The 27,574-nt window shown below is 38.3% G+C and overlaps 2 protein-coding genes across 5 annotated transcripts in view; one reads left to right on the top strand and one right to left on the bottom strand.

Annotated features, from left to right (window-relative positions):
* Positions 1-13,326, top strand: part of LOC124796453 (myosin heavy chain 95F) — a 395,608-nt gene extending 382,282 nt beyond the window's left edge. For 2 of the 4 annotated variants that reach the window (XM_047260674.1, XM_047260673.1), the window contains 2 exons: positions 12,095-12,319; positions 12,426-13,326. In XM_047260674.1, coding sequence (XP_047116630.1) covers positions 12,095-12,319; positions 12,426-12,580 — 380 coding nt within the window. In that variant the 3' untranslated portion in view covers positions 12,581-13,326. The remainder of the gene's footprint in view (positions 1-12,094; positions 12,320-12,425) is intronic. The other 2 variants (XM_047260671.1, XM_047260672.1) reach the window with 1 other exon arrangement.
* Positions 13,327-15,272: 1,946 nt separating this feature from the next.
* The window catches only part of LOC124796005 (fatty-acid amide hydrolase 2-like), a 424,143-nt gene continuing 411,841 nt past the window's right edge, over positions 15,273-27,574 (bottom strand). Inside the window, exon 12 of the mRNA XM_047260088.1 lies at positions 15,273-15,645. Coding sequence (XP_047116044.1) covers positions 15,544-15,645 — 102 coding nt within the window. The 3' untranslated portion in view covers positions 15,273-15,543. The remainder of the gene's footprint in view (positions 15,646-27,574) is intronic.

Genomic DNA, 27,574 nt, shown 5'->3' with positions numbered 1-27,574 from the left:
AAAATTTCTCAAGATTTAATGGATGTATGAAATTTTGAGGTTAACTACTGATTGATCTTACAGTACCTCAAATGCATGAAGTAGTTATTGAGTTAAATACTTGTACTGGAGATGGTAACTTGTAACAGTGGCTCTCTTACAATGATTACAAGAAGGATAATGGTTTTAAAATAGGTGTAATATTATGCCCCTGGAGTGGTTATCAAAAAGTGGAAAAGGAATAAAAACTCACTTGTGTAAAATTATGATTTGTAGGTATGAAGATGAAGTAATTGCTTCTTGAGATTCTTCTGCTGTAGTTACAACATGTACTGTAATTTTAATGTTATTATTGATATATCTTATAATAACAGGGTATCTGAAGCCTTCTTTTTAATTATGCAGTATCATTTTTATGTAGCATGTTGAGCCTTTATGAAGATATCACTACACAATATCAACGAGACTTTTTTACTAATTTATAACTATTTAAAATAACCATATGCTATTTTTTTTAAATACTTTTCTTCTTGTGCCATATTCTGCTCAGGCAAGGGATTTCCATCTCCTTTCTAGCTTCGGTTCTTAATGCCAGTTGACTATAAGGTTGGTATTGAGCTGGTTCCTAGCATGGCTGTGCTACAACCACCAGAGTGTTGTCATTTAGTATCCTATTATATTGACATCACATATATTTTATGCAGTGCTAGTGTTTTTCTCAGATACACAGAAATGGGCAAGTTGAGAAAAAGTGCAGTTACAGTGTTGGCATACTGATCCTGTATATTGCTCGATTCTCAGTCAGTCAGGTGATAATATACATTAATCAATGAGAATCTCTGAATCTGATTTGCTTTTTGGTGAGAGATGCAATTTCATTGGGCAGGTTTGGAACTTCTTGACATTTTCTCATGAAAGATTACTGGATTCTGCTTGTTCACTCATTGGATCTGCTTTCATGCTATTACCAATAGGGAGACACCCAATCAATACCAACAGTGATATAATTATGTCTTCTGTAGTTACATAGCAGCTATTTTGTGACAGAATTACAGCAAATATTTCCTGAAAATCGAATGTCCATACACCGTTACATTCAAAGCAAAACATCACCTACAAGAGCAATATATAACAAGAGCAAGAAGAAAATTCATGTTGTGTTTGTAAAAAAAAATGCACATTTTAGGTCACTGCCCTTTGTCCATTGTATTCAACGTGAATAAATTCCAGTCCTGAAGTGCGATTCTGGAAGATCTGCAAAATATCAATTTGTGACTACCATTACCTCTTTATTGCACTCAAGATGTTGTCCACTCACAAATTTCATTAGAGAGAGAAATTACAAGTATCAAATCTGGTGAACAGTATGGATATTCCAACAGTTCATGCTTTAGTCCCTCTTTTCCCACTACCAAAGCATCCTCATAGGTAGGCGCATAGCCCTGATGAAAGCTGTTGACCTTTTTTATTATCAGTTATGGGAAAGCAATTACGGTCCTTTTACCAATCTTCAGCGCTTCTCGAGAAATTGTAACAGATTCTGCATGAGTACAGATGGAAAAATTCCATTAAACATGGTTGACAGTCTGTGTGCATCAACACGCAGACTAATGGAAAAGTTAAGAAAGTGATAAATTTACCAATTTCAGACTGTTAGTCATATGTTGGTAGTGTTATCAAAAACATTGGCATGACACACTCCAGCTTGGGTTGACTGTGTCCTCAGCCTAATAAGACATCTCCAGAGTCAGCCATTAAACACCAGCAATAGCTAGCAGTCTGCTAAGCCTTGCATTCAAAGCAATAAATGTTAATTCTGGGGCAGCTCTCATAATCTTGATATTTATTGACTAGTTGATAGTGGTTAGCCATTGTTTCTTTGTTGTTCTGTCTGATCTCAAGGCATGGTAATTGTTAATTTTCTTTGCAAGAAGATGCCACAGTTTACTATCCTTAAAATTCGTCATAAAAGAGGGTTTGTAGTGTAAATGAATGTTCCATAGCATCTTTTGCTCCTTAACTTTGATGGATCAGTCAGTGAATAAGAACAATAATTTTTAAGCAAGTCATGTCCAAATTAATTTTACACTCTTGCACGTAAGTTAAAATCATGTCAAATGTTATTTTTGTGGGTTATTATAAAGTCAGTGTTCATTAATGCTGGCAGCCAAAGAATCTATGTCTACATTAACTTTCGTTTGATTTGACGAAAAAATACCAATTGCTGCATTGTGTTGTGTAATGTAGCAATCGAAAATAATTAAAGTTCTCACAGATTAAGCTTTGAATTAAGCCCTGTCCACACAAACTCCCTATCTCACTTCCCTGATCTCACTTAAAATATGAATTAGCACTTCTTTTTAACAATAAAAATTTTCCCTCTCACAAAGACAATTACTTTCAGGGAAGGTGGAATGTACTTCCGAAATTAAAGTTTTTATTACTTTCATTCTGTAAATTTTCACAATCAAGTGCTCACCCAAGGTAACGCAGTACAGACTACATGAGACAAGATGAGCTGAGACAAAATGACAGTGAGACACTTTTGTCTCAACTATTTATAGACTTATACAAAACAGAAGTTGATGTAAATATAACTTCTTAATCCTAAAAGTTTTAAGTACACTACTTATTATTTTGAAATGGTTATTCTCAAATAATTCACAATTATACAAAATATTAATCAAGTTATTTAAAATCATGGCTTATGGCCATATAAGAGTGGCTCCATTTGCTCCCCAACTGGGGACAGTGAATAATTGTTTTGCTGGCCTGAGTCCAGAAGGAGCCATGATATCATACTCATTAAATTTTAGGCTAAGCTCTCAAAGTTAGTTGTGAGCCTAACAATTTGCTCTATTAAAAATTTTCATTCCTTAAGTACGGCAACTTAAAACTAAATGAGCCCATAAGGTTGCTTACTATAAACTTCAATTATTTCTTATTTTACAAACAGTTTTACACTTTTCTTTCATGTCACTTCTTGTACTGTCTTCTTTTTGTAGTAGCCAGATCGATGATCTTAAGAAGTTTGAGTGCACAGATGTGCCAACCCACTTGGTTTGTGGCTGGCGGTTTAAGAACCAAGCCCAGTGGGTCATTTTCTCAAAGATTGTTGAGTGCACAGGTGTGCCAACCTACTAGGTCTGTGGATGGCAGTTTAACAGCTGAGCCCAGTGGCATCATTTTCTCTATGGCTTTTGCTCGTTGTATAATTGGTAGCCTGTGATGGACAGCTTTTGGTACTCCAGCAAGCGAACCTGTAACAATCAAACATGGCATAAGACAGTTATCAACACTCACAATATCTGGAAGCACGTAAAGTCGTGGACCAGTCTCTGTTATTCCAGATATCCACTTTTTTCTTCTCATAACATTTATCATAGTGAAATAGCATTTAGATGCAGTCCGTTCGCTGCTTTATTATTTTCGAATACTCAAGTTTTGTACATTTGTGGTGAACTGTGATTATGGTTCCTTCACTTTGTGACACCAAGATTTGTTTTTGCATTTCGCTCATGCTACTGCTGGTCAACAACTCGTACATTGTTATTATGTATGTCGGTACAACCCTTTTCACAAATAATTCTGCGGAGCTTATCAATTAGTCTTTTTCCATTTTTCTTTTTACATGTCATCACAATTTATCATTTTACACTTGATGTTACAAGATTGTGACTATAAATGGTTAAATACACATGAGTAATGATGGTTTAAATGGTTCATTGGGAGCTTAGCAGACACTGGTACCTGCAGTTTTACACTTTTTTTTCATGTCTTTGCATTTCGCTCGTGCTACTGCAGGCCAACGACTCATGCATTGTTGTTAAAGTCTTCCCTTCCACTGTTTCCCTTCATCCATCATTCACAGTATATCGTGTGAGAAAAGTGCCAGCTGAGTTTTGCAAAAGCGATGCTTTCTAAAACCATGACGATTCTCAGACTCAAGAAAATTTATTATATTCGATCTGAGAGTCTGTTCAAACAATCTGCAGAAAATTGATGATAGGGATGTTGGTCAGCCTGCCTCTGAATTGCTTCAATGTCTTTCTTCAATCCTTGAGCAAAACCACTATGCTCGATCTGAATAAGAAACAAAACTCTAATCTCAAAACATGTTAGGACCAAGTGACCTCCCTTGATTATACATTCAGACTTTAATTATGATGAGGAAATAGTTTGTCAATGAAATTTGATACAGGAAAATCTTTTCTATCACAATAAGCACAAGTTTATAAAATTTTACTCGTGCATTTATGTTTTAGAGACGTGCATACTAGAAAGATTCAATTATTATTTCATATCTATTTTCAGCAGCTCGATGGTGGCATGGGCTCCACAAGTGGTGAAATAATGAGCCATGCTGCCTCTATAGCTGTCTACAATTGCGCAAGTGTTGCTGGTGCAGAACTTTTTGCACAAACTGACCTCTTGATTATGTCCCATAAATGTTCAGTGGGATTCATGTTGGGTGATATGCATGGCTAAATCTGCACTCGAATTGTCCATCTACATCTATATCTACATAAATACTCTGCAATCCACCGTACGGTGCATATTGTAGGGTACCCCATACCACTACTAGTCATTTCCTTTCATGTTCAACTCGCAAATAGAGTGTGGCAAAAGACTGCCTACATGCTTCCATATGAGCCCTAACTGCTTGTATCATATCTTCATGGTGCTTACACGTAATGTTTATTGGAGGCAGTAAAATTATTCTGCAGACAACCTCAAATGCCAATTCTCTAAATTTTCTCAATGGTGCTCCTAAAAAAAAAAAAAAAAAATGTCTGGAACCCTTGCATGTTGTTCGAAGCTACCAGTAGCGGATCTAGTAGCAGCCTGCCTCTGAATTGCTTCAATGCCTTTCTTCAATCCAACCTAGTATGGATCCCAAAAACTCGAGCAGTACCCAAGATGAACCATACTTTCCTCAAATTCTCCCAGAAAACTGAACTTGACAATTCGCCTTCCCTTCCACAATCCTCACATGCTCGTTCCGTTTCATATCACTTTGTAATTTTAAATGATGTGACTGTGTCAAGCAGGACACAACTAGTGCTGTATCCGAACACTATGGGTATGTTTTTCATACTGACCTGCATTAACTTACATTTTTCTACATTTAGAGCTTGCTGCCATTCATCACACCAACTAGAAATTTTGTTTAAGTCAACTTAAATCCTCCTGAAGTCACTTAACTTCAACACCTTACTGTAAACCTCAGCAGCATCACTGAAGAACTGCAGATTGCTGCCCAGACTGTCCACCAAATCTTTTATGCATATAGAAAATAACAGCAGTCATTCCACACTTCTCTGGGACACTCGTGGTGATACCCTTGTCCATGATGAACACTCACTGTTGAGGACACTATGCTGGTTTCTATTACTTACGAAGTCTTTGAACCATTCACATATCTGTGAACCTGTTGTATATGCTTGTATCTTCCTTAATAGCCTGCAATGGGATACCATGTCACGGTTTCCAGAAATCTAGAAATATGGAATCTATCTGTTTCCCTTCATCCATCGTTCACAGTATATCATGTGAGAAAAGTGCAAGCTGAATTTCGCAAAAGCGATGCTTTCTAAAACCATGGTGATTCTCAGACTCAAGAAAATTTATTATATTCGATCTGAGAGTCTGTTCAAACATTCTGCAGAAAATTGATGATAGGGATCTTGGTCAGTAATTTTGCAGGGCTGTTCTTTTGCCTTTCTTATGTACAGGAGTCACCTGTGCTCTTTACCAGACACTTGGGACTTTGCACTGGGTGAGAGATTTTCGATAAATGCAAGCTAGGTAAGGGGCCAATTCTGTAGAGTACTCTTTGAAAAACTGGATTGGGGTTCCATCCAGACCTGGTGGCTTATTTGTTTTCAACTCTTTCAGTTGTTTCTCCATGCCAAGGTACTTATTACAATATCATCCATGCAGGAGTCTGTTCAGTGATTAAATGATAGTATGTTGGTATGATTCTCCTGTGTGAATGATTTCTTGAATGTGAAATTTAAAACTTTGGCTTTCATTTTGCTACCTTCAACTGCTGCACAAGACTGGTCAACAAGTGACTGGATGGAAACTTTCGATCCACAAAGTGATTTTACACAAGACCAGAATTTTCTCGGTTTATCTTCTGCCAGATCTTTTGCTAATGTATAATGATGGAAGTTGTTGTACACTTTGTGGGAAAAAATTTGTAGTCTGTCTCGCGTCCGTCGGCCGTCGTAATTTAATATATTATTATTGTTATTATTATTTTTTTTGATTGTTGCCGAATTTCGTGGTGGGCCTTAATAAAAATGATATTTCATTTAATTTTGATTTATGATTAAATGCTTTCCTGAAGTTCTCCTTTTTAATAATATTAATCTCAAATTATTTGTTACGTTAATAAATGTTAGACTCGCTGAATCTTTTAAAACATGAGCATATAAGTTGAACAATGTAATAAACTTTTCATATTAATTTCCTCGGCTAGTCAGTTCACTTTAAAGCAAAAAATCTTTAGTTATTAATTACAATTGCGGCCCACACACGCGCGAGAGTATTTTTCTTACCTCCGTTAACCATTGTATTGTAGTCGAAGTCCTGTCTCTGGCTCTCACCTATGGTACTGAAAATAAGAATTTTAAAGCTAAGTATTTTCTGCAACGTCAGGCGGCTGTGGAGAAAAATTAATATTATGTTAATAGCGGGCGAGTTTTCCACTTCCGCTAATTTTTCATAAGTTAATATCGCCACGTAATGGCGTCGTTGGCTGCATCGGCAGCTGCGATTGTTGAACTGTAAATTACTTGAATGCAGGTTAATTCAAGGAAGGCGGACATGAAATCGGGATCACCTCTTACAAATTAAAAGTGCACAATAATATTAAATCAGTATATTATATGCTTAACTCATACAAATATGCTTACATTTGCCAGCACTCGCAAGATGTCCGTCTGTACATCATCAAGACAAGTGAAGAAGTGAAGTTGACTAAAAAAAATTAACAAAAGAGCGTATCTTGTCGTCTCTTTAGATCATTTTGTCATAAATTATTTCTTTGCATTGCATTTCCTTGCATTTCTTGACAGAGAAATTATTGTTTTATGGCTACATGATAAAAATATATTATTCAATTTTTAAATGTCTCTTCTTTATAAATACTGTTTTTTAAGTCTTTTCGTAATATAGCACTGGGGACGCTATATCTGCTTAAACTTTGCCTGTAATTCCTCTACATCCATCCTGTTGGAACTAAGTGTTGTCGGTTCACTGTCTATGGGAGATGCTAACAACTGGTTATCTGCTCTCTCTAGTAGAAACACTCTTATAGCCTTCTTAACTGATTTATTAACTTTCATAACCGTAGTTGCTATGATGACATCATGATCACAATTCCTCATTTCTATAGTGACACTGTCAATAAGGCCCAGCCTATTTGCAGCTACAAGATTTCAGATATTTCCTTTGCATATAGGCTGCTGAACTAACTGCTCAAGACAGTTTTCAGAAAAAGTGTTCAAGAGTACTTTGCATGAAAGTCTGTCTGTACCTCCTGCAATGAATCCATAATTATCCTAGTTTACACTTGGTACATCAAAGTCACCTCCAACTAGTATTGCATGATCTGGGTCCCTACACGCTACTGTCCATAGACTTCCTGTGAATGACTAGAACTGCCTCAGCAGAATCGCGTGACCAGTAAAAACATCCAACAATGAACTTGGTTTCACCTAGACCTGTTATACATGACCAGATAACTTCACTGTCACACTGAACTTTGACCTGAATAGAGACAATATTTTTGTCAACTGAAATGAACACTCCTCCTATGGCCTTGAGTTTTTCCAGTATAGGTTCCCTAACTGGCTAAATATCTCTGAGCTTTCTGCTTTGTGTTTCAGCCAGCTCTTGATCCCAAGAAGAGATGCTGCAGGCAATGTCTGCTGCCCTAGCCTGTTAACACCAAATTTTGCTGCACTATCCCAATGGATACAGTTGTCCTATATCCCACATAGATTTCTGCAGTTATTTCATGCATTGCTAGTTGTGTGTTAACACTGACAACTCTACACAAATGCTGCTGCACTCAGTAGTTAAGTGAGGGCCATGGGCCACAGCATTATCTGTGGTGAGGAGTAATGCCTGAACTGTGGTATTCTTGATACACTCTTGACAGTGTTGATCTCAGAATAATATTGACTTACCTAATGATTTCCAGAATGGAATGTCTGATGTGTCTCCCTCCAACTACCATTATGTGTTCAAAGCCTGTTAATTCCCATTGTGCGGCAATAATCATGTCGAACATCTTGTCATGTGAATCACCTGAGTACAAATGACAGCTCCACCAACCCACTGCCCTTTTATACCTTGTGTACACTTTACTACACCAACATCTGTATATGTGCATATTGCTATCCCATAATTTTGTCACTTTAGTGTATTATTATCTGCTCATTCTTGGCTTGTTTGAGTTATTGTGACATCATTGGAGGCACTGGATTTATAATTGTTTTTAGAGTTCGTAAACTTGCACACATTTTTGTGGTCTTGTATTTCTGTTTGATGGATTCCACACTCATAGGACAGCTTTTTTTTTTTTTTTTTTTTTTTTTTTTTTTTTTTTTTTTTTTTTTTTTTTTTTTTTTTTTTAAATAGTCTATCATTTTCTTCCTTTGTTGTTAATATTTCAGCTTTTAATGTCTGAATGTCCTTTTGAAGCAGTTTTATAATCTCCATTTTATGAGTCTTGTTCTGTTTCTGTTTGATGGATTTGATGCACACAGTACTGCTTTTCTCATATTAATCTCTCATTTCCTTTCTTGAGGAAATTTGATAGTTTTTTTTTTTTTATTTTGTCTGTCTCAGTTGCACGAGTGATGTCAGAGTTTGATATGCTTTTGTATGTTTGTTGGGTGAGATGGTATGACTCTCATTAGGCTTTAGAACTTTATATTCAGCAAAATTCACAAACTAGATTCCTTTAGAGTCCCAAAAAATGGTGTTCATAATCTGGCTTGCTGTGAGAATTTGGCTGTTTGTTGGGTGAGGTGGCAAGACTTCATGTAAATGACTGGTGTTTTTTCACCTCACCAGCATAAGAAAACCTTAATTCATCCATCATTGGTCACTATTTTTCACAGTAGGCTTTCTCCTTCAGCACTGTAATGAAAAAAGAAGCAGTCATCCATTTAGTTTTGTAGTTCTCAAAAACAATTTTTCGGGCCTCCGTACAAGTGGTGCCCTAATTTTTTAGCCATGATCTCATGCAAAAGTGTCTGGTAAATCTGTGAAATTTTGTCTGACAGATGAGATATCAAAAATCTGTGAAATTTTGTCTGACAGGTGAGATATCAAGAAATGTGAATTACAGCAAATATTGTTGTCACTTTTCCTTATGAGTTCATTGCTGACTATAAAATGATGGCCACTGATGTTAATTATTTACATTTACATTAACATTTATACTCCACAAGCCACCCAACGGTGTGTGGCGGAGGGCACTTTACGTGCCACTGTCATTACCTCCCTTTCCTGTTCCATTTGCGTATGGTTTGCTGGAAGAACGAGTGCCGGAAAGCCTCCGTGCGCGCTCGAATCTCTCTAATTTTACATTTGTGATCTCCTCTGGAGGTATAAGTAGGGGGAAGCAATATATTCTATACCTCATCCAGAAACGCACCCTCTCGAAACCTGGACAGCAAGCTACACCGCAATGCAGAGCGCCTCTCTTGCAGAGTCTGCCACTTGAGTTTGCTAAACATCTCCGTAATGCTATCACGCTGACCAAATAACCCTGTGATGAAACGTGCTGCTCTTCTTTGGATCTTCTCTATCTTCTCTGTCAACCCGACGTGGTACGGATCCCACACTGATGAGCAATACTCAAATATAGGTCGAACGAGTGTTTTGTAAGGCACCTCCTTTGTTGATGGACTACATTTTCTAAGGACTCTCCCAGTGAATCTCAACCTGGCACCTGCCTTACCAACAATTAATTTTATATGATCATTCCACTTCAAATCATTCTCCCAGATATTTTACAGAAGTAACTGCTACCAATGTTTGTTCCGCTATCACATAATCATACAATGAAGGATCTTTCTTTCTCTGTATTCGCAATACATTACATTTGTCTATGTTAAGGGTCAGTTGCCACTCCCTGCACCAAGTGTCTATACGCTGCAGATCTTCCTGCATTTCGCTGCAACATTTCAGAAACAATGTTCATTTGGCATGGTTGCTGTGGTTGAATGAGATGCAATGTGGCTTTTTTCACTGTCACAGTTCTGAGCACACTGAACTACTGTATGCATCATGTGTAGCAACTGCTAGATTCCCTCCACTTCTTTTGATGCCATGGAAACAGTTTATCTACTGGATAGCCTTTGTATTTGCAAGTAATGAGGGATTAACAAGTGTGCATCGTTCAAATGTGTTATTTTATTGCAAACTGTATTATAATTATTTCAACACTAGGACACTGTTGAATTCCTGTTTCTAGGTCTTCCTCCTCTTTTCATCAAACAGATACATCAGCACATCACCACTTTTATTTTAGTTTTCAGTTCACTGCAGCTGGAGGTATCAGAGATTAATAACCAGATTTAATATATGCTGAACAGCAACAGTCCTTTGTGTAAGTCATAATATCAAACCATGCTGATTAACATACCACAATCTCTATCTCTGTTGTATACTCATATATCCCAGTGATTGTTACTAAGAAACCTGTGATGGCAATGCAACACCTTCACTTCACTTTTGTTGTGGAAAGATTTGATGCCACACTGTGACTGTACTTATCTTAGCTGATAACTGTGGTGTTAAAGAGTTGAACATCCCATTGACAACAAGGTCATTTAGAGATAGAGCATAAGCTTAGGATAGGGAAGGATGGGGAAGGAAGTTGGCCATGGACTTTACAAAGGAATCATCCCTGTATTTTAGAATGAAGGCTTTCATGACTGGATGACACAGGATGTGAGGTCGTGGTCCAAGAAACTCTTCTGTTTCTGACGTTTCATCCAGGACTGCGCTGGACACCCTCAGAGGTGCCTCTGAGGATGTCTAGCACAGTCCTGGATGAAACGTCAGAAACAGAAGAGTTTCTTGGACCATGACCTCACATCCCAAAAGGTTTAACTACAGCTATCCCTGCATTTGTATGCAGCGATTTGGGGAAATCACAGAATACTTAAATCTGAATGCTTGGACGGGAATTTGAATCATTGCCCTCTTGAAATTAAGTCCAGTATGCTAATCACTGTTCTACCTTGCTCAGATAACTGGATAACTTATCATCCTCAAGATTGTACTCACAGCTTGTTCATGTCACTCAGTGTCTGTTACTTATTTTCAATACATCCTCTGCCTGAAGTGAAACAGGCTGCGTGAAATTGAAAAATTTTTCTTTATCTCTTTTAAAATATAGCAGTTTCTACAGTATTTAGATCTGTGCTTAAATAGTTCAAAGGTTGTGGTTTGTTGTAGGTACATGTCCAGGTAGTGCTGCAGTGCAATCATCTAGAAAACGTCATGTTTTACAATGTAAATTTCATGTTTGACATTGTGTACCTTGCAAATGTTTAATTTTCACCAACAGCAGTATATTTGCATTAAAATTCAAAGCCATCAGTGAAGTTAGCATCCTGAGAAATTCATGTTGTTATGGAAACAGTGGAAAATTTTGTGCACGAATGTGAAAGTCCTTCACTCGTCTTTAGCTGACTAGGAACATAATAATTACCTTTATTTTTGCAGTCTGTTAAGTGATTATTTCGTTATTGTTGTGGCTAACACAATTTAAGCACAGTGCAGATATCAGTCAATGGTTTGTTCTGTGAAATTTTCCTGCAGGAGAGATTAAATCTTTGTCTTCTGTTGTGATAGTATAATAGACTGCATTAACTGAAAAATATGAACTAGGACTGATACAATTTAATGCGAAGTGCCTAGATTTTTATTGTGTAATGTAATAAATTGTGCCTCTTTATATTATTGTCATCAACGTAACATAAGAGAAGTCTAAAATGCATGGCATATATTGTCATTTTTTCTGGTTTTTCTTGAAAATAAGATTACTTCCGCCTACTTTATTTATAAATTTCATTTGCAGCAACAAAAACCCCAAAAGTGGTACAGAAAGCACCAATATCAACAAGTACTCAACGTTACTTCCGCATTCCATTCATTCGTCCTCCTACAGTCAACAATAATCAGGGAGAAGCCTCAACATCTGTTGGAGATAAACGTGGATTGTGGTATGCACACTTTGATGGACAGTATGTTGCAAGACAAATGGAGCTACATCCTGACAAACCACCTATACTTCTTGTGGCAGGTAGGCTGCAGAAACACTTTTCTTAAAACTAATTCTCATTAAGTTTGTACTAATGTGTACTTACGCATGGAGCTAAATACATGAACATTTACAATATTGTTTGCAGGCATTGATGATATGCAGATGTGTGAACTTAGCCTTGAAGAAACTGGATTAACTCGCAGAAGAGGTGCTGAAATTCTAGAGCAAGAATTTGAAAAAGAATGGGAACGTAATGGTGGCAAGCCATATGTTAAAGCTGCTGATCGTAGAAGGCAGTAAACTCAAAACTAGTTTGCTTTGTATAGTATGGCAGTGTCCCTTGAAACATGAGAAGTGCTTTTGGTGAAGGCTTTGTTTCTGCAATGTTCAGTTTTATGGATGTAAATATATTTTTATGACTGCTTATTCATTTGAAAGAGTAAAATAGATTTATAATATTTTTGGAATAAATATATGGTGCACTTCAGACCATTAAACTATAAGTAAATCTGACATTATGAGTTTACTGAAGAGAGCAGACTTAATTTTGCCTGTTACTTAAGGGACATTGCACCTTTGTGTGGTGTGGCAGTACACTGCATTTGGTTCCTAAGCCTGTGAGTGTGTGTTTAGAAAATATTTTTACAGCATAAAATGACATGCTGCAGCTTGTAACAGAACTGCATCTCTCTATTCCTGTCATTCATTTAGTACTTTCTGAGGTCACCTTATTTTCACACATGAGCTGCACGTTGATAAGCTAATCATTGTAATACTGTTGCCAAGTCAAAAAAGGCCTGTGTATCAAGAAATAATTTATTTTTTAAAGTGACTGTGTATTAAGATAAACATACTGTGTGTTGAAAGATTGTACATTAATTTTTGTTGTCATTGTTCAGATGCTGTTGTTTTACACTAAGACATAAAAGCCAGGTGTGTAACAAATCATTCTTAAAGTTAGACAGTTTTGATATTTAAACATTCCATTCAACTAGTCACCTATAATATTTATCTGTCTGATGAACATGTATTTATGCATAATCTAAATAAATCTGACTTTCTGAGTTTATAAAAATGACTTGATTTTCTTTTGAGCTGAGGTATATTGTGATTATGAATTAATGAATACCTGGTAATTTGGCATCTCACATGAAACCTAATGAGCACACAGCATATGGAGCAGTGAGTGGTTTTTATACCAGTGTGTTAAAACACTGTACATCATTTTGAAATGTTAAACTCTGGTATTGTACATATACAGAGGGGTCCAAAAAATGTATCCACTGTTTAAAAGTTCATAACTGGAAAACTAATTGACAGAGTTGTCTTATCTTTGATAGTGTAATAGCTTTTAGCTCCAGCAATCGCCACACAAGTGTTGTATTGCATTGTTTTTTGTTGTCAGAGGACAGTCGCCAGATAGTCACTGTTTTGTTCTTAGTTGCACCTCGTTACTTGAGTAAACATGGCTGGCGCAAGGCTTACATTCAATGAAAGGAAGTCAGTTTTGAAGTGGTATTTGAAGTACGAAAATATTAATGAGGTTCAACGGCAATGGCGAAATGAGTATCAAACAGAGCCACCGACATGTTTAACGATTCGTCGCATTCGAGACAAATTTGAAGCCGAAGGCTGTGTTAAAGATGTACACAAACAATGATCTGCATGACCTGTAACAGTAACAAGTGTGTTTCAACATTTCACTCACTCACCATGGAAGTCTGTGAGACAGTGTGCCCGTGAAACTGGTGTGAGTCGCTCAAGTGTTCGGCGAATTTTGAAGACAGCAAAGTGGAAGTGCTACATCCCATGATTGCTACAAGCAATGAACAAGGACAATCCATATCGCAGAATGGAGTACTGCGAGTGGTTTACTAATGTGGTGTGCAACGATGAAGAGTTTGCAGAGAAGATTGTATGGTCTGATGAGGCACAGTTCAAACTCAATGGTACAGTAAATCGCCACAATTGCATCTACTGGGCCACCGAAAATGTGAACGTCCATGTAAACAAAGCCATGAATTTGCCAGGAGTAAATGTGTGATGTAGTTTCAGACATCCATTTTACCTGCCATCCGAGACTTGTGTGGAGACGGAAGAGTTTACTTTCAACAAGATGGTGTCCCAGCCCACTGCCAAAATCGTGTTAGGGCGTATCTCGACGGAAATCTACCAGGAAGGATGGATAGGCCATAGAGGTGCTGTGGAGTATCCACCACATTTCCCAGACCTAACTCATCTGGACTTTTACCTGTGGGGAACACTAAAGGATGTCGTTTATCAACAAAAGCCACGCACATTGGATGAACTTCGAGAATCCATTCGTACATTCATGTGGTAATATCCAACTGAACACGTTGCAGTCAGTAGTTCATGCTGCAGTTCTGCGGCATAGTTTGTGTGTGGATGTTAATGGTGACCATTTCGAACATCTACAGTGATATCTTTAAGTTGGACTTTAAGCTACACTTTCACCAAAAATGAGACAACTCTGTCAATTAGTTTGCAAGTTATGGACTTTTTTTTTGGACCCCTCTGTATAAGCTTACAACGAAGAGTAAAGTAAATATCAGCTAATCCTGCATAAACAAAAAAATGCCCACATTTATCCACCAGAACATTCCAGCCACCAAGCCATTACTCCTTTTAGGCACTGAGCTGGTATGGTTTTTGTTTACGCATTTGTTATCAATGTAATTAATATGAAAATAACAGGCTCTTGCATTTTTCTTAAAAGTACAGAACTTGCAGTTACAGTAATGCTCCAGTCAGTAAGTAATTCCTTAACATTGTTCATTTTGGGTACCTAATGCTAATGTCGGGTGTGTGAGATCCTTGGTTCCAGTTTCTCAGACATTATGAGGAGATCCACAGTATGTTCAAACACTGAGGACAGAGTATTGTTGCCCAAAGTGACTGACTGTTAATGTTTTTTCTTCACATATGTGTCAGTGTTGTGTTCTTTTTCAATCCAAATGACACAAACAGCAGGCTAAATAAACATATTTTATTGACACAACCACAGTACACTTATTGACGCAAACATGGTACACAATTTTTAATTTTGGTGTTTTACACATTTTATTATTTTATTTGCACAAAATCACATGCACATGTGCAGCAGAACAAACACACACACACACACACACACACACACACACACACACACACACACACACACACACACACAGAGAGAGAGAGAGAGAGAGATTATACATAATTATTTACAATATAATTACATTGTGATGTGCAGAAATACTATGTTAACAACTGCTTTCAGGTGGTGGTACCCAGCCACCAAATTCCTTTGACAATTCTTGTGCTACAGCAATACAAAGCCTGTCTTGGTGTGGAGCTGCGACCACCTACATTGAAACAAAGGTTCCATTAGATTCAGTTGTATATCTCCTTAGGCAGATTAGATACAAGAGTCAATTTCTTATTTTTACATGGTGGTGTCAGCAAAGAGAATTTCAAACATGTATTGAAATCTTCAGCAAAGATCATTTATTGAAATCTTCCGCAAAAAAAAGGTGTCCTCTTCCATCACAAAATGAAAAGAAAGTTAATAGCACTCTCCAATACGGACGCAACTCTTCTGAACTGTTTCAATCAGTCGGGACAATAATAGGTTGGCCCATAAGTTCACAGCATTTTCGATTTGCATATTGGTGTTCTGGTTTCTATGGGTCTATTTTCAATTGTCATTTTTTATTTGTAGTTCACTGTTGCTATTAGAATTTACATACTGTCATTTTTTCATTTGGTGATAATGAGTGGAGCTGTGGACGCTAGGAAATAGGGTGCAAAGTGGAGGAATTGGGACATTTCCAACATATTCTTCTGTTTTGAGTTCAGTAGAGTGGTGACTGCAGTAGAGGCAGCCCAAAACATTTGCGCCATGTAAGGCGATAGTGCCACTGGACGTAGCATGCCACGTAAATGATTTTCTCATTTTAAGGAGGATCATGTTTATATTAGTGACTGTCCACATTTAGGAAGACCTTTGGGATTTGATGGTTTAATCACATTAATCCACAGTGATTCATGTCAGTGTACTGAATAACTGGCAAATGTGATGAACTGTGATCATTCCACATTGTGATTCTTGAGTTTCTCCCGGCGTATTTGATAGTCAAAATATCCACGGGTGTGCTGCCGGTCTATAGTGTCCAACGGGCACAATATTTCGGCGATCATACATGTCGCCATCATCAGGTGAACTGACGGACTGAGCTCCTGTGAACGTGCCGGCACGGAGATCCGCACGCTATGGCTGCTCAGAGGGAACTGAGTTCGGTCGCGGCGGCGGCCGATTTAAATACCCTCCGCCCGCGGCGCGCTCCCTCCGCCGTCCGCGCCCCGCGCCACGGTCGCGCGGTGGAACAGATTGCGACGGCGTCTGAGATGACGTCGGAGTGATGGCTCTGTCCGCCGTGGTCGTCACAACTATACGTTTGCTCGATTTACTCTTGATTAACCCGATCGCTGGTTCCCACGCCTTGCTAAGATTATAGCCACAGTCACGGTTTATGAGGTCGTCATTGGTGCAAATTTCGATGGCCTCTCTAACAACGCTGTCCCAGTATCTCGATGTCTGTACCAGAATCCTCGTGTGGTCATATTCCATGGCGTGATTTTCCGACAAACAATGTTCAGCGACCGCCGACTTGCTCGGATACATCAGGCGAGTGTGCCTCTGGTGTTCACGGCATCGATCCTCGACGGTACGCATCGTCTGACCAATATACGACTTGCCACATTGACACGGAATCTGGTACACGCCGGCCTTCCTCAAACCGAGGTCATCTTTGGCGCTCCCCACCAGTGCACGAGTTTTATTTGGAGGACAAAACACAGTTCCGACCCGGTGTTTCTTCAGAATGCGAGCAATTTTCCCCGAGAGTGCGCCTGTGTATGGAATAAATGCAGTGCCTACCTCCTCCCTCGTGACTTCATCCATTTCAAGAGGTTGTGCTGCAGTGGTTGGGCGGAGAGCACGTTGAATCTGCCACTCTGAGTACCCATTTTTCCGAAATACAGTTCTCAGATGTTCCAATTCCTGGGGTAGACTCTCTGCATCAGAGATAGTGCGCACCCTATGTACTAGAGTTTTAAGGCTACGCACACGGATCTGTATTTGCACGCAGACAGCTGCCACAACCCTTCACAGAGGAATGGGGTACTTAAAACTCTATTACATAGGGCGCGCACTATCTCTGACGCAGAGAGTCTACCCCAGGAATTGGAACATCTGAGAACTGTATTTCGGAAAAATGGGTACTCAGAGTGGCAGATTCAACGTGCTCTCCGCCCAACCACTGCAGCACAACCTCTTGAGATGGATGAAGTCACGAGGGAGGAGGTAGGCACTGCATTTATTCCATACACAGGCGCACTCTCGGGGAAAATCGCTCGCATTCTGAAGAAACACCGGGTCGGAACTGTGTTTTGTCCTCCAAATAAAACTCGTGCACTGGTGGGGAGCGCCAAAGATGACCTCGGTTTGAGGAAGGCCGGCGTGTACCAGATTCCGTGTCAATGTGGCAAGTCGTATATTGGTCAGACGATGCGTACCGTCGAGGATCGATGCCGTGAACACCAGAGGCACACTCGCCTGATGTATCCGAGCAAGTCGGCGGTCGCTGAACATTGTTTGTCGGAAAATCACGCCATGGAATATGACCGCACGAGGATTCTGGTACAGACGTCGAGATACTGGGACAGCGTTGTTAGAGAGGCCATCGAAATTCGCACCAATGACGACCTCATAAAACGTGACTGTGGCTATAATCTTAGCAAGGCGTGGGAACCAGCGATCGGGTTAATCAAGAGTAAATCGAGCAAACGTATAGTTGTGACGACCACGGCGGACAGAGCCATCACTCCGACGTCATCTCAGACGCCGTCGGAATCTGTTCCACCGCGCGACCGTGGCGCGGGGCGCGGACGGCGGAGGGAGCGCGCCGCGGGCGGAGGGTATTTAAATCGGCCGCCGCCGCGACCGAACCCAGTTCCCTCTGAGCAGCCATAGCGTGCGGATCTCCGTGCCGGCACGTTCACAGGAGCTCAGTCCGTCAGTTCACCTGATGATGGCGACATGTATGATCGCCGAAATATTGTGCCCGTTGGACACTATAGACCGGCAGCACACCCGTGGATATTTTGACATTCCACATTGTTTGATGTCTGCATGCAATGGGGAATGTTTTGTGAGTATGGCATGCTGTAAGCCAAAATCACAACAGAACTTCCTTGCATGATGAAAATGCACTCCAAGCAGGGCTTGGAGAGTTCTTCACCTCAAAACCATGTGTTTCCTACTTTCACAGAATTGAAAAGTTACGCCAGTGTGAGCAGACTTGTTAATAGTGAGGGAGAATATATTGCTGATGACTAAAGTCTCTGTTACATGTATCTGTTGTGTTTATTAAACTTACGGAAAAATGCTAGAAACTTACGCATCAACCCAATAATTACCAAACTGTAAAGATATCTTTATCCAGAATGAAATTCTCACTCTGCAGTAGAGTGTGTGCTGATATGAAACTTCCTGGCAGATTAAAACTGTGTGCTGGACCAAGACTTGAACTCGGGACCTTTGCCTTTCATGGGCAAGTGCTCTACCAACTGAGCAGCCCAAGCACAATTCATGACCCATCCTCACAGCTTCAATTCTACCAGTACCTCATCTCATGCTTTGGAGCTGTGAGGACAGGTCGCATGTCGTGCTTGGATAGCTCAGTTGGTAGAGCACTTGCCCGTGAAAGGCAAAGGTCTCATGTCTCAGTCCGGCACACAGTTTTAATCTGCCAGGAAGTTTTGTAAACATCATGTATACATTTATCAGGTCATTACAGCCTTTGATTAAAAGATGTTAGGAATCAATATGCTATTTGTGTGTTCACACCACTTCAACTCGGAATCAATATTGATTCCTAGAACCGATACGCTATTTGCAGAATTAAGATTATGGCCTGTGTAACACTTCTTGAATAAAAAAGAAGAAACACAAACAGAAATAATGTGAGTAAATTTAAAATAAATAATCAGTGTTAATTGCAAAAATATTTTTAAAATATTTTATTTTAATGGTTACAGGTTTTAGTCTTTAATATCATCGTGAGATCATTACATGTCTCTGAAATGTAAATACCATTTTCCTTAGAGGTGATCAGGAACATGGAGAAACAAGCAATAACAACATGTACAATAAATTTTGTAGCAATGTTTAGAAAGCTATGTGCAGAGATGCTGAGTGGAGCAGGAACGTATGTCAAGAGATACAACATGACCACAGAAGGAGCCAATAGGTCTAATGTGAGACGTATGATGATATCATGAAAAAGCTTAAAATAATCAACCCAGTTGTATTATAAATGAAAAAATATAAAATAGCAGGTAAAATACATAAAATGGCCACTGTACACTACAGTTACATTTATTAAAAAGTAATTAAAAATTATGTGGATAACCAATAGAAATTGGTTATGGAAACAATAACTGCTATCTATGGGCAGTGTAGCCACCCTCTGTCAATCTGCTGTCGTCAACTTCTCTGACGTACAATATTTATGTTGTTATCTACTGTATATGCTTCACTGTTATATCTGTAACTCAGATTGAGCAGCCACAAACATCTTCCCTGTAATGTCAACTAAATTTTGGGTTTTCAAGATAATTAATGTTAAATTTTTGCTCAGTCAATCACGCTTCATTTGTTGCTACATTACCAAATACAAGATACATAATAATGTCTTTAGATGTTATTTATTAATTACTAATACACAAGTAATTATGGAAATCACTTTAGTTTTTTATTAACGATATTCAATAATAATTAAATGATCATGAATGATTGCATTATATATAGAGGGAAAAGGAGGGTTGATCCTACAATTACTCTCAGCAATTATGGCAACTAAAATGTCCGTGATTTTTATAGTTACTCAGATATATTATAGCAAGGACTGTGGTCCATTACTATACTTCGATACAGTCATTCAAACTTCGTATGCCATTACTTTCTCAAAGTTAAGTATCCAATTCTGTTCTTATATTCAATTTAACGTCCCTGCGTATAGTCCACAGATCCTATTTAACAAAAGTGTCCTGATCCCGTCCGTAGCATATAGTACAGAAATGCCCACTACATCGCATGCCGCAAATATGTAGATGTATTCTGGGTGCAGAAAACAAGACAAGACAGCTAACAATACCACCTAATGGTTTATATAGTAGGATTTATAAACAAAAGTAGCCACGTTAAACCCTCTTTGATTTGCCTGAAGCGCTGCTTTCCTGCGGGCGTTACTCTGATGAGTGATTATATATTGATAATTTTAATTAAAACTTTTTCAATGCCATTAATTATTTCTGATATTATCAATCACTTCTCCCCTATATGGAACTAAGCCTGATAACATCATTCTTAATTAAAAGAGTGTTTATAGCAGTAAGTGAAAATAAAAACAAAGTCATAGAAATGTGATGTAAAGATGAAGTTGTTATGGAGATGGGTAGCATGGAGCATATTGATAAAGCACTTATGCGATAAGGCAGATGACAAGCCAAAGATATACTGTAAATGGACTTTGTCAGTCACAACTGAGACAAGAACATCAATGAACCAAAGATGTACCAGCAAAGGACACTGTTGGTCAGCATGGAGACGAGAACATCAATAAGCCCAGAAGTTTCTGTTGGTTCATATGTAGTCAGCCCAGAACTTGATGATGTTAGTGTAACAGTGGCAAGAAAGAGTCTGTTAAAATATCACATTACTTGCTGTTAGGATGATGAATGTTGTGTAAGTCAGTATTTAGTGAAACATTAGATCATGTGCCCCATCATAAGCATATGACTTATTAAAGTAGTTGTTGTTGTTGTTGGAGGTGGTGGTGGTGGTGTTGTTGTTGTCTTCAGTCCTGAGACTGGTTTGATGCAGCTCTCCATGCTACCCTATCCTGTGCAAGTTTCTTCATCTCCCAGTACCTACTGCAGCCTACATCCTTCTGAATCTGCTTAGTGTATTCATCTCTTGGTCTCCCTCTACGATTTTTACCCTCCACGCTGCCCTCCAATGCTAAATTTGTGATCTCTTGATGCCTCAGAACATGTCCTACTAACCGGTCCCTTCTTTTTGTCAAGATGTGCCACAAACTCCTCTTCTCCCCAATTCTATTCAATACCTCCTCATTAGTTATATGATCTACCCATCTAATCTTCAGCATTCTTCTGTAGCACCACATTTCAAAAGATTCTATTCTCTTCCTGTCCAAACTATTTATTGTCCGTGTTTCACTTCCATATATGGCTACACTCCATACAAATACTTTCAGAAACGACTTCCTGACACTTAAATCTATACTCAATGTTAACAAATTTCTCTTCTTCAGAAACGCTTTCCTTGCCATTGCTAGTCTACATTTTATATCCTCTCTACTTCGACCATCATCAGTTATTTTGCTCCCCAAATAGCAAAACTCCTTTACTACTTTAAGTGTCTCATTTCCTGATCTAATTCCCTCAGCATCACCCGACTTAATTCGACTACATTCCATTATCCTTGTTTTGCTTTTGTTGATGTTCATCTTATATCCTCCTTTCAAGACACTATCCATTCCATTCAACTACTCTTCCAAGTCCTTTGCTGTCTCTGACAGAATTACAATGTCATCGGCGAACCTCAAAGTTTTTATTTCTTCTTCATGGATTTTAATACCTACTCCGAATTTTTCTTTTGTTTCCTTTACTACTGCCTCAGTATACAGATTGAATAACATTGGGGAGAGGCTACAACCCTGTCTCACTCTCTTCCCAACCGCTGCTTCCCTTTCATACCCCTCGACTCTTATAACTGCCATCTGGTTTCTGTACAAATTGTAAATAGACTTTCGATCCCTGTATTTTTTGCCACCTTTAGAATTTGAAAGAGAGTATTCCAATCAACATTGTCAAAAGCTTTCTCTAAGTCTACAAATGCTAGAAACGTAGGTTTGCCTTTCCTTAATCTTTCTTCTAAGATAAGTCGTAAGGTCAGTATTGCCTCACGTGTTCCAATATTTCTACGGAACCCAAACTGATCTTCGCCGAGGTCGGCATCTACCAGTTTTTCCATTCGTCTGTAAAGAATTCGCATTAGTATTTTGCAGCTGTGACTTATTAAACTGATAGTTCGGTAATTTTCACATCTGTCAACACCTGCTTTCTTTGGGATTGGAATTATTATATTCTTCTTGAAGTCTGAGGGTACTTCTCCTGTCTCATACATCTTGCTCACCAGATGGTAGAGTTTTGTCAGGACTGGCTCTCCCAAGGCCGTCAGTAGTTCTAATGGAATGTAGTCTACTCTCAGGGCCTTGTTTTGACTCAGGTCTTTCAGTGCTCTGTCAAACTCTTCACACAGTATCATATCTCCCATTTCATCTTCATCTACATTGTATAGACCCTCTATATACTCCTTCCGCCTTTCTGGTTTCCCTTCTTTGCTTAGAATTGGGTTTCCATCAGAGCTCTTGATATTCATACAAGTGGCTCTCTTTTCTCCAAAGGTCTCTTTAATTTTCCTGTAGGCAGTAGCTATCTTACCCCTAGTGAGATAAGCCTCTACATCCTTACATTTGTCCTCTAGCCATCCCTGCTTAGCCATTTTGCACTTCCTGTCGATCTCATTTTTGAGACGTTTGTATTCCTTTTTGCCTGCTTCATTTATTGTGTTTTTATGTTTCCTCCTTTCGTCAATTAAATTCAACATTTCTTCTGTTACCCAAGGATTTCTACTAGCCCTCGTCTTTTTACCTACTTTATCCTCTGCTGCCTTCACTACTTCATCCCTCAGAGCTACCCATTCTTCTTCTACTGTACGTCTTTCCCCCACTGCTGTCAATTGTTCCCTTATGCTCTCCCTGAAACTCTGCACAACCTCTGGTTTAGTCAGTTTATCCAGGTCCCATCTCCTTAAATTCCCACCTTTTTGCAGTTTCTTCAATTTTAATGTCCAGTTCATAACCAATAGATTGTGGTCAGAGTCCACATGCGCCCCTGGAAATGTCTTACAATTTAAAACCTGGTTCCTAAATCTCTGTCTTACCATTATATAATCTATCTGATACCTTTTAGTATCTCCGGGATTCTTCCATGTATACAACCTTCTTTTATGATTCTTGAACCAAGTGTTAGCTATGATTAAGTTATGCTCTGTGCAAAATTCTGACAGACGGCTTCCTCTTTCATTTCTTACCCCCAATCCATATTCACCTACTATGTTCCCTTCTCTCCCTTTTCCTACACTCGAATTCCAGTCACCCACGACTATTAAATTTTCGTCTCCCTTCACTAACTGAATAATTTCTTTTATCTCATCATACATTTCATCAGTTTCTTCATCATCTGCAGAGCTAGTTGTCATATAAACTTGTACTACTGTAGTAGGCATGGGCTTCGTGTCTATCTTGGCCACAATAATGCGTTCACTATGCTGTTTGTAGTAGCTTACCCGCACTCCTATTTTTTTATTCATTATTAAACCTACTCCTGCATTACCCCTATTTGATTTTGTATTTATAACCCTGTATTCACCTGACCAAAAGTCTTGTTTCTCCTGCCACCGAACTTCACTAATTCCCACTGTATCTAACTTTAACCTATCCATTTCCCTTTTTAAATTTTCTAACTTACTTGCTTGATTAAGGGATCTGACATTCCATGCTCCGATCCGTAGAACGCCAGTTTTCTTTCTCCTGATAACAACGTCCTCTTGAGTAGTCCCCGCCCGGAGATCCGAATGGGGGACTATTTTACCTCCGGAATATTTTACCCAAGAGGACGCCATCATCATTTATTTAACCATACGGTAAAGCTGCATGCCCTCGGGAAAAATTACGGCTGTAGTTTCCCCTTGCTTTCAGCCGTTCGCAGTACCAGCACAGCAAGGCCGTTTTGGTTAATGTTACAAGGCCAGATCAGTCAATCATACAGACTGTTGCCCCTGCAACTACTGAAAAGGCTGCTGCCCCTCTTCAGGAACCACCCGTTTGTCTGGCCTCTCAACAGATACCCCTCCGTTGTGGTTGCACCTACGGTACGGCCATCTGTATCGCTGAGGCACGCAAGCCTCCCCACCAGCGGCAAGGTCCATGGTTCATGGGGGGGAGGACTTATTAAAGTATTGGTAGTATGTATTGAAGTGACAGTACTCGCCAGGGAGTATACAACTGACCAATGAAGATACACAAGCTTAATGCCTGAAAATGCGTACATGTAAGAGAAGAATTAAATGGAGTGTAAAAGTATTTACAATAATTTAAAACAAAAGATAAAAGAGCAGTAATGTACTACACCAAATCTCCAAACGGGCCATAGAATGTTCATTTCTGTGCAGGCCAAACACTGTATGCTCTTTAAAATGGATGAGAAAGTTATGACCTGTTTGTCCAATGCATTGTTGGTACAGTCGTACAAAGAACATTGTTGGCACCAGAGTTGAAATATATGCTATCTTGCCAACTGTATGTTTAAACTCTTTTTGGAGGAGGTTATTGATGGTAAATGCTTAAGTTCTGCCTGTATTTATTAACATTTTTTAAAATCAGATTGCCCGTACACATCATTTTAACAAATTTTGAAGCAGTTGTGACAGAACAGTCTGAGGACTTTCATTTTAACTTATTGAACAAAAAATTAACCTCATTTAAATGAAAATCGTTAGCCATAGCTATTTGTTTGAGAATAGCAATTTCTCTTTGAATTTCATTTAAATCTACTGGGAACTTTAACATTCTATGAATTATCAAGAAAAAGACTGCTCTTTGATGTTTCTGTGGATGACAGGAAGTAGCATTTATGATAGCATCTGATGGAGTAGGTTTTCTATAAATAGCAAAATAATGTTTGCCTTTAAGATTGGTAATTGAGGTTAAGGAGATTAATTCTTTTGTCATTTTCATGTGCTACATTAAATGACAGTTTTGGATGAATGTTACTTAAGACTTCAGCTTAGGTGTCTATTTCATCTTTTGAACCTTTGTAGAACAATGATGTATTGTCTTCATATCTCCTGTAATAAATATTTTTATTGATAATTTCAGGATTTTCTGTAAAGAATTTAATTTCAAAATCTCTGCTAAAAATCCAGGTAGAGAATTATCCATTACTGGTGCATATTTTTAACATTAAACCACATCATTGGAAGAGAAATAATTAAATGTAAAAGTACTTTCTAACAATTCAATAAGTTGTGCTCTTTCCCCTGTGCTCATTGTTTTATGTCTTAGTAGATTATTTTTGATCATATCTATAGTTTATTTAATTGGGATGTTGATATTCTTAACATCTAATGAGGCAAATCAAGCATCATCTGGACCATCTGTATGGTAAATATTGCTTGGACAAGTTCAAAGTTATCCTTAATATTATAAATTCTTCGCATGTGTATGCAGAGTTTAAGATATTATTACAGTAAGTTTTCTCTTAAGTTTGTAAGATGGACAACATATTATTAATGATTGGATGTATTGGCTCATTTTGTTCACGTGATTTGATCTGGGCCTAAGGTTCAATAATTGTGGATTCATTACTTTCAAAGAGACCTTTTCTCATGGCAGGAATAAAGAATTTTTAATATCAATTAACTTCTTAAGTTTAGTTTGAAACTTATAAGGTTGGACCTTTGCTAATTAATTTCATTTAAGTCATTTTCATTAAAAAATTGAATAGTTTCAGATAAATTCTCATTTTCTCTAGTGATGACAAGGGTATTCACTTTATCTGCCATACATAGTTACAAAAGATTTACCGATGGCAATTTATTATTTAAGCTTTTTACAATATGAAGATTGCTATTTAACTGTTGTTTACTTTTCTCTTTGTTAGTATGTGGACTTGTTGAGTGTAGTAGATCTAGTTGCAACTTTAACCTCAGGAATTATATGTTTTATACTATCCTGCTTTAAAATTGGTGTTAATTTCTGTCTTTAGCTTTACTGAATTACACATCTGTGCAACGAATGACTTTAGAATTAAAGTTGTGCATTATTTGTAGATTCCTGCATAGCATTACTCTATTTATCAGAAAGTTAATTTTCTTGCGGTGTCGATCACAAATGAAATTTCACAAGAGATTTAGCTTTTCCTCTGTAAATATGAGCAACATTGAATAAATTAGAGGAGAAATCTGATTACTAAAAGGAAGTGCACATTATGGATTTTGTTATTTAAGATATCTGTAGATTTGTAGGCCGCCATAATTTTGGATTTAATTCAATATAGGCTGCTCTTTTGTTACACAAGAAAAGCAACAGGCAAATTGGTCTTTTGCATATTTGCATAACGCTCCTGAGGGGCACCTGCTAAACAACCCTGAAGAAATCTAAATCTAAGCACATTACTAAAAGCATCTGTTTAACTTATGAAACAAACTCCTGGACTCCTGTTGGAGAGAAACATTTCTACCACCTATTTGATGATTTGCTGTATTAGATTACTACTCGTTTGTTCTTTTATCTCTTGTTTTAAATAATTTTAAATAGAACTTATACAATATTCATCATCCTAACAATGTGACTAATGTGACATTGTAATAGACAATTTTTTGCTGCTGATACACCATTATCATAGAGTTCTAGGCTGATTACTTCTGAAGCAACAGGAACAGGTTGGCTCATTGCCAGTATGTCTTTGGCTCATTGGTATTCTTCTCTCCATGGTGACCGATGTTGTCTGTTGCCAGTACATCACTTGACTTCTTGCCTGTCTTACCACCTAAGCAGTTTGTCAATAGGCCCCATGCCACCCATCTCCATGAAAACTGATGGCTTCGTCTACATTTGCAAATTTCTAGGAATCAATATTGATTCCCAGTGAAGTGGTGTGAACACACAGAGGTACGAGCAAACAGAATGTCAGCAGCATGTTATGCCCTTGGAATCCTATCATCAGTGTGTAAAGTGCAGTGTCTTTTAGTTACATACTATTCACATGTACACTCAATTCTTAGCTATGGCATTCTTTTTTGGGGAACAAATGCGCAAAATATGAACAGAATTTTCAAATTCCAGAAAAGAGCCATAAGAGTAATAACCAAAAATAATAGTTGAGCTCATTGTAAAGATCTGTTCAAAACACTGTGTGTGAATGCATTTACCAGCCAGTTGTACACATCAAAAATAACACTGGTAATTACTGCACAAACAGCTCTGTCCATGACCATGGAACAAGAGCTAGACTCAACTTACATTTACCAAGAAAAATAAACATAAAACTCAAAACAGTGTTTTCTAGCAAGGAATAAAACTG

The sequence above is a fragment of the Schistocerca piceifrons genome, chromosome 4, assembly GCF_021461385.2.
Source record: "Schistocerca piceifrons isolate TAMUIC-IGC-003096 chromosome 4, iqSchPice1.1, whole genome shotgun sequence".
NCBI lineage: Eukaryota > Metazoa > Arthropoda > Insecta > Orthoptera > Acrididae > Schistocerca > Schistocerca piceifrons.
The sequence above is the reverse complement of the archived record's forward strand: the minus strand, read 5'-3'. Positions and strand labels throughout refer to the sequence as shown.